This window comes from Panthera leo, chromosome D4 (assembly GCF_018350215.1).
Source record: "Panthera leo isolate Ple1 chromosome D4, P.leo_Ple1_pat1.1, whole genome shotgun sequence".
Classification (NCBI taxonomy): domain Eukaryota; kingdom Metazoa; phylum Chordata; class Mammalia; order Carnivora; family Felidae; genus Panthera; species Panthera leo.
Genome location: NC_056691.1, coordinates 60,957,501 through 60,971,176, shown reverse-complemented (window position 1 = coordinate 60,971,176; position 13,676 = coordinate 60,957,501). Strand labels below are relative to the sequence as shown.

The following is a 13,676-nucleotide window of genomic DNA, read 5'->3' as shown; positions in this document are numbered from 1 at the left end:
ACGTGGGTGGCTCAGTCCTTTGAGCCTCTGACTCTTGATTTAGGCTTAGGTCATGATCCCAGAGGCGTGGGATGGAGCCCTGGGCTCCACACTAAGCGTGAAGTCTGCTTGAGGTTCTCTCTCTCTCCCTCCTCTGCCCCTCTCCCCAGCTCATGCTCTCTCTAAAATAAAACATTTATTACAAAAGTCATAAATATGCATTTGACTTATGAAAGTTCTATCTCAATTAAAAACATAAAAAATAAATAAATAAAAAGAACTAAGAGGAATAAAAAATAGGAATACCCCTGGCCTCCAGTATAAATGCTGAAATGCAAAGCCTGTCTCCATGCCACTGAGGGAGAGGGCCTTCACCATTCCACACCTGTGTAAATTTTTTTTTAATATTTATTTATTTTTGAGAGAGAGAGAGAGAAAGAAACAGAGCGTGAGCGGGGGAGGGGCAGAGAGAGAGGGAGACACAGGAATCTGAAGCAGGCTCCAGGCTCGGAGCTGTCAGCACAGAGCCCAACACAGGGCTCGAACTCAGACTGTGAGATCATGACCTGAGCCGAAGTTGGAGGCTCAACCGACTGAGCCACCCAGGCACTCCACCATGCCACACCTTTGTAACACATGCTGTTCTCCCAGCTTGAAATGCCCTTCCCCACCTGGCAAACTCCTATCTCCATTTCAAGGCCCTGCCAAAAGCCACATTTTCTGTGAAGCCTCCAGCAACACATTTTAGACAAATGCGTTTCATGATTGCATCACCCTTTTGTTATTAGTCAGGGTTCCACCAGAGAAACAGAACCAGGAGGGGATATAGTAAGAGATTTATTGCAAGGAATTGGCTTACACAACTGCAGGGGCTGGTTAAGCAAGTCCCAAATCTGTAGGGCAGGCCATCAGGAGGGAAGGTTGAAACTCTCTGACATGAGCTGAAGCTGCAGTCCACAGGCAGAATTTCTTCTTTTGCAAGGCAACCTCAGTTCTGCTCTTAAGGCCTTTCAACTGATTGAATCAGGCCCACCTACATAATCTCCATTAGTTAAAGTCAACTGATTGTAGATGTTAATTATATTTACAAAATATTTTCATGGCAACTTCTAAGTTAGTGTTTGAGTGAATAACTTGGGATTAAAACCCAACTAAGCTGACACATCAAATTGACCACCTCTATTAGTTTCCTAGGGCTGCCATAACAAAGTACCACAATCTGGGTGGCTGAAAACAACAGAAATGGATTCCCTCTCCATTCTGGAGGCTAGAAGCCCAAAATCAATTAGTCCTATCAGCAAGGCCATGCTTTCTCTGAACGCTCTAGGGAGAACCCATTCCATACATTTCTCTTAGTTTCTGGTGTTGCTTGAAATCCTTGGCATTGCTTGGCTGATCGAGGCATTGCTTCAACCTCTGCCTCCATTGTCATTCTTCTGATGTGTCACATCACCAGTCACATCGGCACCAGTCACATCGGATCTGGGCTCACTCTGATGACCTCATCTTGATTATGTCTGTCAAGACCAAATAAGGTCATATTCATAGGTACCAAGGATTAGGACTTCAACATATCTTGTTGAGGGACTCGATTCAGTCCGTAACACCCTCACACTTTGTTACAATGCCTAGTACATTGGGTCGTGTTTAATTTACCCCTAGCCTTGTAACAAAAAGAATGTAAGGGACTTAGAGTATGAGCTGTGGTCACTTCATGATCGCAGAACCTGGCATAGAGTCAGACACACAGAAAGTGCTCAATTAATGGCTGGCTTTGTATCTCACACTCACTTCTGTAGGCATCTCTTTGAACTTGCTGGGGAGGTGTCTGATGGAAGGTATAACCCGGTTAAGTGCAGGGAGGAGTTACTCCCATAATGTGACAAACACGAATTCTTCAGGCCTTGTTCCTGAAAGGGCCTCAGTGGCCTTGAAATCTCCTAATAGGGGAGTTTTCAAAAATCTGGCTCCCAGAAACCCTGGGAGACCACCCAGGAAAGGAAAAAGAGGCTGACTGAGGCTCCAGTTCTCTTCCCTAAAACCAGAGCATTGACACTTTTATCTGCCGAATGATTTGAGCTGCCTTCTGAGACTACAGCACCCTCCTCCCTAATTACCAGACGAACTGGTAACAACACCACAGAAAGCGTGTTGTCCAAGCCCACAGAAGGTCAGTGGCAGAACAGGAAATAAAATGGACTAAAAAGGTGTGGCAGAAACCTGTGGATGTCTGCCAATATGCATTCTCCTCTCCTTTCTTAACAATGGAACCCCTGAGACGTTTGCTTGTTTCTCTGGGCCCATGGTCTTCCAAAATAAAGACTAGAATTCCCAGCCTCCTTTGCAGCCAGGCATGGCCATATGACTGAGAGTGTAGCCAATGGGGGATAAGTGGTATTGTCAGATGGCGCTTCTGAGTAATCTCCCTAAATGAAACTCCCTTACCCTTGCTTCTTCCTGCTCGCTGGATTGTGGCTATGAAGACCAGAGCTCAAGCAACCATCGTGAATCATGCAGTAAAACCACTCAGAGTGGTTAAACAACATGGCAGAAAGAACCCTAACACTGTGAACACTGAACCAGTCCTGACAACCTCCTTCCAGGCTTTGCTTATGTGAGGGAGAAATCAACTTCTATATTGTTTATGCCACTGTTTCTGTGTGTGTGTGTGTGTGTGTGTGTGTGTGTGTGTGTGTGTGTGTGTGTTGTCCTATGCAGCCAAATCTAATCCTGAGTGATAACAGAATTAATTGCACAAGAATTCCTCCCACATCTGGCTCTGATAGTGTGGTGGTTTTAAAACAAGGCTGCAAATTATTCAACACTCCCTTGCCTTGAATCAGGGCAGACTTGTAACTGCTTCAACTATTAGATTATGGTAGAAGTGAAGCTCCTTGACTTCACTGGCTAGGAGCGAGAAGCCAGCTGTGAAGCTTCCACCTTGTTCATAGGATCACTGTTCGTGCAGCTTGAGCTGCCAGGGAAGAAATCCCTATCTTGGTGTTGTCATGCTGGAGAAGCCCCAGGTGGACAATCTAGCCAACAGTGCCGGCTGCACCCAAACTTCCGCTGGCCCAGACAGCCCAGTCATAAGGCAGGTGAGTGAAGAAGTCATCTTGGAAGTGGTTCCAGGATGCTAACCATTCAGGTCACTTCATCTGTGGCCCCAGATGTCACGGAATGGAGAAGAGAGGTGCCCTTTTCAAATTCTTGACCCACAGAATCCAGGAGCACGATAAGATGGTTGTTGTTTCACACCATTAAGTTTTGGGATGGTTTGTTACTCGGCGATAGATAACTAGAACAAATGGCTGGTTTTAGCCAAGTTTTTTAATTCAGGAAAACATTTATTGAGAATCGACTATAGTGCCAGGCACCATGCTAGAGTCCAGGCACACTATAACGATCAAGTGTCAAAGAGAAAACTAGACACTACTTAAAGTGGTAAGGATAGATTTTAAGCAGTAGCATGTTATCCCAATAGGGAAGAGGGCCCAGCATGAATGGATTCAACTTTGATTTGCACAGAATGACTGGGCATTTTAAATAGGGTCAGGGAAGTGAAAAATGACAAAGGAGTAATCAGCATAAATGCTGATAATGCCAGCTGTGTCTGTGGCTGGCAAATATCAAAGTTAGGATTCTATTCTCACACAGAGACAGAGGCCCTATCCTTCCTGATTACATTGTAAAGGAATGGCTTTCAGTCCTTGAGAAAGACACTCTTGAATTGTAGGAGATACACATACATCTCACAGGGACAGAGAAAGGATTTATAACTGCAAGCCCTTCTTAGTAAGTTCTCTACGAAAGGGTGGTCAGGGACTGACAGGTATCAGCTATGACAAATAGTAAATTCTTTGGACAGCCTTGAGTTTTCTGAGGCAGATACTTAAGCAGGGGGGTGCTAGGGTCATCTTGAGAGTGCAGCCTTGAGCTGTTAAAAACTCTGTTAATGTTTAAATTTTTAATATGAAGGGAGGTAGATGTATAAAATTATCTGTCTTCAGTCCGTCACCTTCATAGGCCAAAGTTAAGGCTTGGTTGAGAAGTGGGCTCAGAGGAGCCTGGCTAGGGTTTGATCAAGGAGAGACTCTTTGTCACAAGGCATATTTTCAACATCATGGTGCTTGGAGTGCAATGGAATAGAGTGCAAATATTAAAAAGGTGTCTTACGGGGTGCCTGGGTGGCTCAGTCGGTTAAGCGTCCGACTTTGGCTCAGGTCATGATCTCACAGTTCGTGGGTTTGAGCCCCATGCAAGGCTCTGTGCTGACAGCTCAGAGCCTGGAGCCTGCTTCGGAGTCTGTGTCTCCTCCTCTCTCTGCTCCTCCCATGTTCATGCTCTGTCTCTCTCTGTCTCTCAATAATGGATAGGCGTTAAGAAGAAAAAAATTAAAAATAAAAAAAAAATTTAAAAAAAGGTATCTTACTAGAGTTGTGGTTAAGTGTTTTGAAGAATTACAGGGCGCTAAAACCTGGTTTAGTTGAGGGTTTTAGGAAGGCTTCTCTGAGGAAGTAATGTTTACATGGATACCTGAATGGTAAAAATGATATCAGAGATTTGAAACCATATTTTAGGTTAATGTGGAGCTCCCTCTGCTGGGAGGGAAATTTGGGGAAATGAATAGTTTTGAATCTCCCATAGAAGGACAGAGTGAGTAAGCTGTATTTTTTTTTTTTTTTTAACATCTGGGAAGCTGGTCCAAAGTTTTTTTTTTTTATCAAATATTCTCTATTGTCAAGGGGACCACAACCAAAAAAGTTAAGAGGCATAAATGTGGCCTGATTCTCTCATTTTAAAGATGGGGAACCTGAGACACAGAGTACGGAAAGGGCCTCGAACAAGTTGGGTGTCTCCGATACAGGTAGAATTTAACCTTCCATCCTTGTTGACTCACAGCCTCCCTGGAGGAAAGGGGCCTTCCATGAACATCTCCCCCGGGACTCCAGGAGGGGGATGGGTTTGGAGTGAGCCACGCCAAGCAGCTCCCACACAAGACAACCTGCTGAGGACACCAGACTGGTGGGAGGTGACTCCACCCACAGAACAGTCTGCTGGTTGGTACTAGAAGGCAGGTGTGAGGGAAAGGCCTGGAGCTGTGCCTTTTGGCCTCTGTCTGGATGTTCAACACAATTAAGATCTGCGGTCAGATTAGAAAACAGACACGGATTACAACTCATACTGTCTCGGATCAGTTTACCAGATTGGAATGCTTCCTGATACAGGCTCAGCTGCCAAGAAAAGAAGGATGGCTCTACAAAACATGGGTTCAAGCCCCAGATAATGGTAAGGGCTGTCATTTATTGAGCATTTATACGTACCATGAACTACTAGACTTTATTTTTCATGTATCATCTCTTTCCACTCTCATGACAACATTGCAAGGTAGACAGATGAGGAAATTTAAGGCTCAGAGAGAGGCGAGGTGATTTATTCAGAGTCAAATGACATGAAAGTACAGAGCGACGGTCTGAGTCCAGGTGTCTTGACTCCTAATTCAGGATGTCCCACCACACAATTCACTGGCAGACTGCTGTGAGGCCAAAAGGCAGCTTAGTTTAATGCGTACAAGCACAACCTTGGAGCCCACTTGCCTGAGCTCACACCTCAGCCCCATCACAGACTGCTGGGTGGCCTTAGGCAAGTTACTTAACCTCTCTTGACTCAATTTGCTCATCTATAAAGTGGTGATGATTATACTAGTACCTCCTAAGTGGGGTTTTTGGGAGGATTGAGTGATATAGTCCACACAGCCACCCCAGGCTCAAAGCAGGGTGGGAAGTTTCTGCAAGGGCAAATGGAAGGTGTCCAGCACCTTGCTACTCGAAGTGTGCTACTCAGACCAGCAGCATCGGTACCACCTGGGAGCTATCAGAAATACAACAGCCTGTTAGCAGAGATAAAGCACTAGGAATGGCCCCTGCCCAGAGTAAGCCCTTTACAAATGTTACTGATGATGCACCCATAGAGAGCAAACCCAGCTGGGACCTCAATTCTTTTGACACCACTTCCCAAATTGAGTACCTTGTTCTTTCCTTGGGTTTGTTGTTTGTTTGGGGAGCTTATTTGTTCTTTGACCACACCATTTCGTTTCATCAGCTGTTCAACCAACAAACAGATCTCTCTAGAAGGCACTTTCAATTTGTTGTATTAACTCCCTTCGTAGGGGTCATTACACCCCTTTGAGAGTTTAACTTGGTATATGGTAGATGTGGAATTTCAAACATTAGTGGAAAAAAGATGGCTGACTCAGTCAATGACTGGGGCAACTTGATAGCCATTTGGAAAAAAATAAAGCTGAATCCCAAACTCACACCTTATACCAAAATAAATGCCAAATGATGTAAAGATGTAAAAGTAAAAATTAATAATAAAAACCCAGCAATAAAAGTATTGGATGAAAGAGCCAAGAGACCATTATAGAAAAGATTTATAAAGTTGACCACATAAAATTTTTAATATTCAATAAGGTCCAAAATAATATAAACTCAAAAGTCAAAAGACAAATCAGAAAGAGATATTTGCAGATGACATTTACCCGGTATGTGAATCAACAGGGAAATAAAAGAACAGAAATGAAAATGGCTGAAAGATTTGAATAGACCATTCCCCCAATAAAGAAATACAAATGATCTATAAACATATCAAGATGTGTTCAATTTCTCTATTTAAAATGCATGCAAATTAAACTTACTCTGAATTATTTTTTCACCTATGAGATTAGCAAAGATTTAAAAGGTTATTAATTCCAGCATTGGCAAGGATGTGAATAAACAGGTACTATTATCCACTGTTGGTAAGAATGCGAACTGGCATAACCTTTTGGAAAGCAATTAGGCAACATTTATTAGAAATATTAATTCTCATATCCTTTTGATTCTGCAATGTCACATCAACAGAAATAGATTCACAAGTACTCAAGAGATGTGCTAAGAAAAGGAAGCCTACTGCAATATCGTGTATAAAAGGAGAAAGTTGTCAATAACCTAAACGTCCACTAATAGGAGATTATAAAGTATTGTACGTTCATACACTAACATACCACAGTATCATTAACAAGAGTGACACTAATTCTAGGTGTTTAACATACAAATGTGCTTAAGATGCATCATTAAGTCAAGAAAAGCAAGTTGTAGAGCTATATAGACAGTATAATCCTATTTTGGTAAAATTTGTTAACATACACAAAGAAAAAAACTCTTAAGAAAATATCCACCAAACTATTAACTATTATATTTATTTCTGGTGAGTGAGATTCTGTGGGCCTTTACTTTTCATTCAATTTATTCATGTTTTTCAACAAATACTTATTGATTACCTACCACCTACCTATCATTGATCTCAAAGGAACTCACATTCTATGTTTGCACAACACTGGAATTCTTTTCAACAAACATTATTATCATATTAGGGAAAACAGGTTAGACATTTAAAAGAGTACGTTTTATTTTTTTTTAATGTTTATTTATTTGAGAGAGAGAGAGAGAGAGACAGAAAGAGAGGACGAGTGAGAATGGGGCACAGGCAGAGAGAGAAAGAGAGAATCCCAACCAGGCTCTGCACTGTCAGCGCAGAACCCGATGTGGGACTCAAACTCACAAACCGTGAGATCATGACCTGAGCCGAAGTTGGACACTTAACCAACTGAGCCACCCAGGCCCCAATAAGTACCCTTCAGAGATGATTTTACTTGCTGGCCCTCTTTACCTCCTTTCTAATCTACTGCACCAGTGTCTGGAATCCAGTCCCCCTGCTCCCTCTTTCCACTCTGTGCCCTCTCTTTTCCTTCCACTACCAGGATATCCCCCAGTCTTTCTGCTCAACTTGGGGCCAAGCTCTCCCATGAAGCTGTGATACACCCAGACTGTGATACCTTCCTCTGAACTGACAATGAAGCTCATAGACCACCCTCTCTGCAATCATGTGGGATCCCCTGGGAGCCAGGGGCCGGCCCTATCATCTATAACATGCCATCATACACATAATGCCGGGCACACAGAAGGCGCTCAATAATGTTGGCTGGATGAGGTCTGTGTTGGTGATGGAGCTACGCTGCTCAGATCATCCTTCCAGAGAACCTTGCTCTGATCCCTGGGAGGATGACTGTCGGGACCATAGCAGCAGGCTTGAACGTCTGGCTAACAGTTGCGTTTAGCACTAGAGGACAGAAGAAGGGTGAGGTCAGAGGATTTTATTCCTCAGGGGATTGCTCCTTACTAGGCTGGCCCTGTCCCTCTACCAATGGTCCTAACTCCTATCAACTAGATCTCTCCATTTTCTCTCTTGCAGAATTCCAGTGAGTACTCTCTCCCTTCCCCCTTCAGGCCTGGGGTGACAATGGCTCCCTGTTGTTACCAGCTCTGGAGTACTGCACCAGCTCTTGTGGCTCTTAGTAAACCCTGCCCAGAGTTCTATAATTAGCCCTTTAGTAAATGTTCCTCATTTCTTCAGCCAAGTGTGCCATCTGTCTCCTGCTGGGCCCCTGACTGCTATAACCACTGTTCCACGCACGATTTTTTTTTATAATAGCAGAACACTGGAAACAAGCTAATTGTGAATCATTAAAAACTGATTAAATAAATTATGGCACAGCTGCTTAATGGTGTTACATGCTACCACTAAAAAGGATTCAGGAGATCTAGTCACCTGCATAAAAAGATGCCCAAGCATTTGTTAAAATTTTTAAAAGCAAGATTCGGAATAGCCTGCACTGTATGAACTCATTCATTCAAAACGTAAAATCTACATTTGTTAAGGCTGGGATTGCAGGTGAGGACACCCCTGCTCAAAACAAACCTAAGAAAAGCATGAAGGGGGGCGGTGAGGATTTTCTGACCCCATCTCTTTCTATCACTCATCTCTGCTTTCCTGTGTGGTATCTTCACGCTTAGGCAGGTGGTCTTCAAGTGGTGGCAGAGAAAGTACCTGTTCGGCTCACAACATCTGGACATCCTGACAGCTGACCAACCCAGCACAAAGGGCTTTGTTCCCAACTGCTTTAGCAAAAAATCCTGGGCCAAAGCAATCAGGACAGACTTAGACTTATGCTAACCACTGAATCATACATACTGAGAGTGGAGAGGGAGGATCCCTAAGAAAAAGGGGGCATTTCTTCCCGGAGTAGGAGACACAGAGCAGGTGTAAGCAGCAGGGATCCGCTTAGAGGGAATATTTGTAGTTGGTATTTGTTATGTTTTTTGGCTTCCCAGTATCTAAACCCCCCTCCCTATTCTGGAGAGTCTCCTACCTTCTAGAGCACGTATACTGGAGCCTACTCCCTGCTATACATACTGAAAGTGCCAGAAAGGCACTTTCCCAGCCTCCCTTTTTGCCAGGCAAAACATGTGACCCAGGCTGAGCCATTTACATGCTCTCATCTCAGGCTTTGGCTCTCAAGCTGGTAATACAAAAAGGGGCCTGTGTCAGGGCCCCTGGGTGGCTCAGTTGGTTGAGTGTCTGACTTGATTTTAGCTCAGGTCATGATCTCATGGTTTGTGGGATCGAGCCCCAAGCTGTCAGCACAGAGTGTGCCTGGGATTCTCTCTCTCTCTCTCTCTCAAAATAAATAAACAAACAACTTAAAAAAAAAAAAAAAAGGCCTGTTTAGACTCCATCCTGGTATAGGGTGCAGCCATGGAATGATCTGGGGCATTGTCCTTGGTTGTCGGGCCTCCAAGATTGGTTTTCTGGCCCTTGTAGGATCTGTGACTACAAAAAGAACTTTGTATTAAACCCTCTTTCTACTTTCTATCTAGAGGTTCAACTTCTACAGTTTGCAATCAAGAAGGTTGATCAATGCCTACATGTACATATTGCATGTTTGTATATGTGTGAAATATCTTTGGAAAGATAAAACAAATGTGAATATTGGTTACCTACCTATGGTAGGACCAGGACAGTGGGAGAAGAGGGAAAGGGGCTTTTACTTTCCTGTCCTTTTGTACTGTTGGCATTTATTTTTTATCACGCATATTACTTTTATAATGAAACAACTAGTTAGTAAAAAGGTACCCGAATAAATAGGATAAGAAAAGGGTACAATTTTTCAGGATTTCCACAGAAACAAATGTCTTCACCAGACCTTCAAAAGGAAGTTATCCTCACCTCTGTTGTGAATGGGGCCAAATCTAGAAGCGAGTGAGAGTGTACCACCTCAGACACTGGGCCTAAGTGATTAGCTCTAGCCCTGTAACTCACCTGGTCACTTTCCATGCCTCCCCATTACTCACAGAATAAATCCCAGTCTCCATCCCGGCCCTGAAGCCCATGGCAGTCTGAGTCCTGTGTACTTTGGAGATCTTTCCTCATCTTTACATCGTGCTTAGAAGACTTTCTTCCAGCCCTGCTGGCCCAGATCCTAAAGGTATTACCGTCTTCTCTGATCTTCCGATGCCATGACTTTTATTCCTTCTTCAGGCCCTCATCAAGTTTTGATCTGTGTTACAAGTCTATGTACATGAGACTTAGTCCTTAACACTCATGTACTGAGCACCTACTATATGCCCGGCCATCTTCTAGGTTTTTGGACCACAGCTCACAGTCTATGCAAACCAATTACCCCATATCCGAATGTTGATGTTATCACGATGAGCAGGCAGCAAAAGCAATTTGCAAACAGGACTGCCCTTGTTAGAACATTTTTCCCCTCTGCTTGCATCATACTCTCCCCAAATGTCAGCATGGTTCCATTTTTCAATTTCTTCAGGTCTGTGCAAGTGCCACATTCTCGACACCTTCTCTACCCACCCTATTATAAAATAACATCCCATCCTCTATCCTATTTACTTGGATTTATGTTATGCTCTGTTTATTGCTTTAGTAGCACTCATCACCAACAGACAGACAAGTTACTTACTTGTGTATTTACAGCTTGTCTTTTTCCACTGTCAGCTCGAGAGGCAGGGATTTTATTTTGTTTCCCCCAGCTTCTCCAGTACCTAGAACAGTGCAGAGTTGGCACTCCATAAATGTTTGCTGAGAACAGGAAATTGGGCTGGATGTCGGAAGAGCTTGTCCTAGCACAGCTCTCCTCCAGGACAGTCGTGTGGCCTTTAGCAACACTCAACCTCCTTTAAGCTTCTGTTGTGTCCTCTGTCAATTGGAGTGGTCATCTGAGGCCTCCCCGGTGGCTGACAGGATGCTGTGAGGACCACACGTGGGTCTCGAATTTCAGGGTGCACCAGAATCACCTGGAGGGCTTATTAAAATACAGGTGTCTGGACCCACACACAGAATTTCTGATCCGGTAGGTCTGGAGTGGGGTCAGGGAATTTGCGTTTGTGACAACGTCCCAGATGGTGCAGATTCAAGAATCACTGATGAAAACAGATGAGGGACAGGAGGCGCTGGTAGCCTTAACTCCCAGGTAAGGACCCGCTCGTAAGGACCCGCTCTCAAGGTCCCGCAGGACATTCCGCGCGGTGCAGAAGGAACAGAATGGATCCATCCGCCCCTGGCTCCAGCCAACAACTCCAGGAAGCGGCCGTGTAGCGCCAGGCGCTGGTGGAGTAGGGGGCGGCGGCGCGCTACAGGCCGGCCCCAGGCGGCGGCGGACCTAGACCCCGTGGTTCCGAGCTCGCACCAGGAGTGGTCTGCAGCAGCCGCTCCGACCTCCGCACGGGGCAGGAAGTCCCCCGAGCCTCCGGAGAGGGCCGCCACTGGGCGCCGCACGGGCAGGGGCGGCCCCGGGAGTCGGGGCGCGGACGCCACTCGGAGGTCCCGGAACTCGCCGTCCTTCCCGGCGCGGCGAGGACGCGCGGCCGGGACCCCGGCGCGCGCCCGGCACACAGTAGGCGCGCGGCCCCGCCCCCCGGCGCGCGCCCGGCACACAGTAGGCGCGCGGGCGGCGGGCGGAAGGGGGCGCTGGCGCGCGGTATCCGGGGGCGGAGCCGGCGCGGCCGGCCAGGCGGACGGGCGCGGGCCTCGGGGCCGCGATGGGCGAGGGCGGGCTGCCCCCGGCCTTCCAGCTGCTGCTGCGCGCCTGCGACCAGGGCGACACGGAGACGGCGCGGCGGCTGCTGGAGCCGGGGGCGGCGGAGCCGGCGGAGCGCGGCGCGGAGCCCGAAGCGGGCGCAGAGCCGGCGGGGGCCGAGGCGGCCGGGCCCGGGGCGGCGGCGGCGGCGGCGGCGGCCGGAGCGCCCGTGCCTGTGGACTGCTCAGACGAGGCGGGCAACACGGCGCTGCAGTTCGCCGCGGCCGGGGGCCACGAGCCGCTGGTGCGCTTCTTGTTGCGCCGCGGCGCCTCGGTCAACAGCCGCAACCACTACGGCTGGAGCGCGCTCATGCAGGCAGCCAGGTAAGGGGCCGGGGGGTCTGGGGGTGGTGGCCCGCCGTCCCCGGGGCGAGGCGGGCCCAGGTGGCCGGCGCTGACCGGCGCCCCCCGCGGACGCCCCGGGAGGCAAAGAGTCAAGGACTCGTTCCAGAGAGCTGGAATGGTAAACTTTGAGCAACTTGGGATACTACAAGAAGTGGAAGTGCTCTTTAGTAATAAAATCAGAATCTTAGAAAGAGTGGGTCTTTTGAAACAGAATCTGAAGACCTCGTCGAGTGGAATCTTAGAGACACGCAATCTTAGAGGTGGTGATTCATTGCTTCTTTCAACATGGGTTTCCTACGAACTTACCTACCCACCTAGCCTGGAAATGGGACACTGCGGGAGCCAGGCAAAGTCCCACCAGGAGCAGCTCACGTCCCGGTGGACAGGCCACACAAGAGATCGGGCTTGTTGGGGAAAGTGCGGGGAGCTCTGGGGATGGCAGACCCAGTTTGGGGAAGTGGAGGAAGGTTTTTGGTAAGAATGATGTATATATTCATGTCAAGACTCCGTAAAAATTAACCAGGACAGAAGAAGTGGGAATGGGGTGATTGGCTCACGCAAAGGTTTAGAAGCAAGGGTGAACATAAGGCATTGTTAGGACCGCTAGACTGATGTCAGTAGGAGGAGGGGGCTAGACTTAGTGGACGATGATCCTTCCCTGGAGAGAAAGGGGCAGATGCCATGTGGCAGGGGCTGAGAAAGATGAGCTATCCTAAGGGCACTGGGGATTGATAGAAGGTTCTAGGCAGAGTGAGTGACAGAATCAGATTTATGTTTTGGAAAGATCACTTTCACTGCAGTGTGAGGACAGATTGGAGCAGTCCAGGGAGAGGTGATGGTAGCCTGGACCAGAGCAGAGACAACAGTGGGAAAACAAAGAGATGTTTGAGATGTACTCAGGAAGCAGGGTGAACAGGTGAACAGGACTTGAAAACCTGGTAGGAAGGACCTCAGATGTACAGTAAAGCCACTCACCTCTGTTGGCCATCTACTTGGGTCCCACCCAGCCGTTAGTTTGGTCTCTGGTGAACGTTCTTGTGTCAGAAATGATTACATCCTTGTTTTTTCCTACTCTGAAAATGATAGCCTTTATTGAGCCCTTTTTGTGTCAAGCACCGTGTAAAGTGCTTTAAATGAAGTAACTCACTTGGTCCATACAAAACCTTAGGAAGTATAGGTAGTGTCACCCCCTTTTTACAGATGAGGAATTGAGGCTCAGAGTTAAGTAACTTGCCCAAGGTTACACCGCTAGTAAGTGGCAGAGTCACATTCACACCCAGGCAGGTGGCTCCAGAGCCTGTGCTCCCCAGCCTCTGCTCTCAGCCACAAATCCTGTGACTGTTTCCTCCTGGTGTTGACCACAGGGAAGCTACTCGCC

At 46.9% G+C, this 13,676-nt stretch overlaps 1 protein-coding gene across 1 annotated transcript in view; it reads left to right on the top strand.

Annotated features, from left to right (window-relative positions):
- The first annotated feature begins 11,915 nt into the window (after positions 1-11,915).
- The window catches only part of ANKS6 (ankyrin repeat and sterile alpha motif domain containing 6), a 48,368-nt gene continuing 46,607 nt past the window's right edge, over positions 11,916-13,676 (top strand). The window contains exon 1 of the mRNA XM_042913295.1: positions 11,916-12,277. Within this exon, the coding sequence (XP_042769229.1) occupies positions 11,916-12,277 (362 nt within the window). The remainder of the gene's footprint in view (positions 12,278-13,676) is intronic.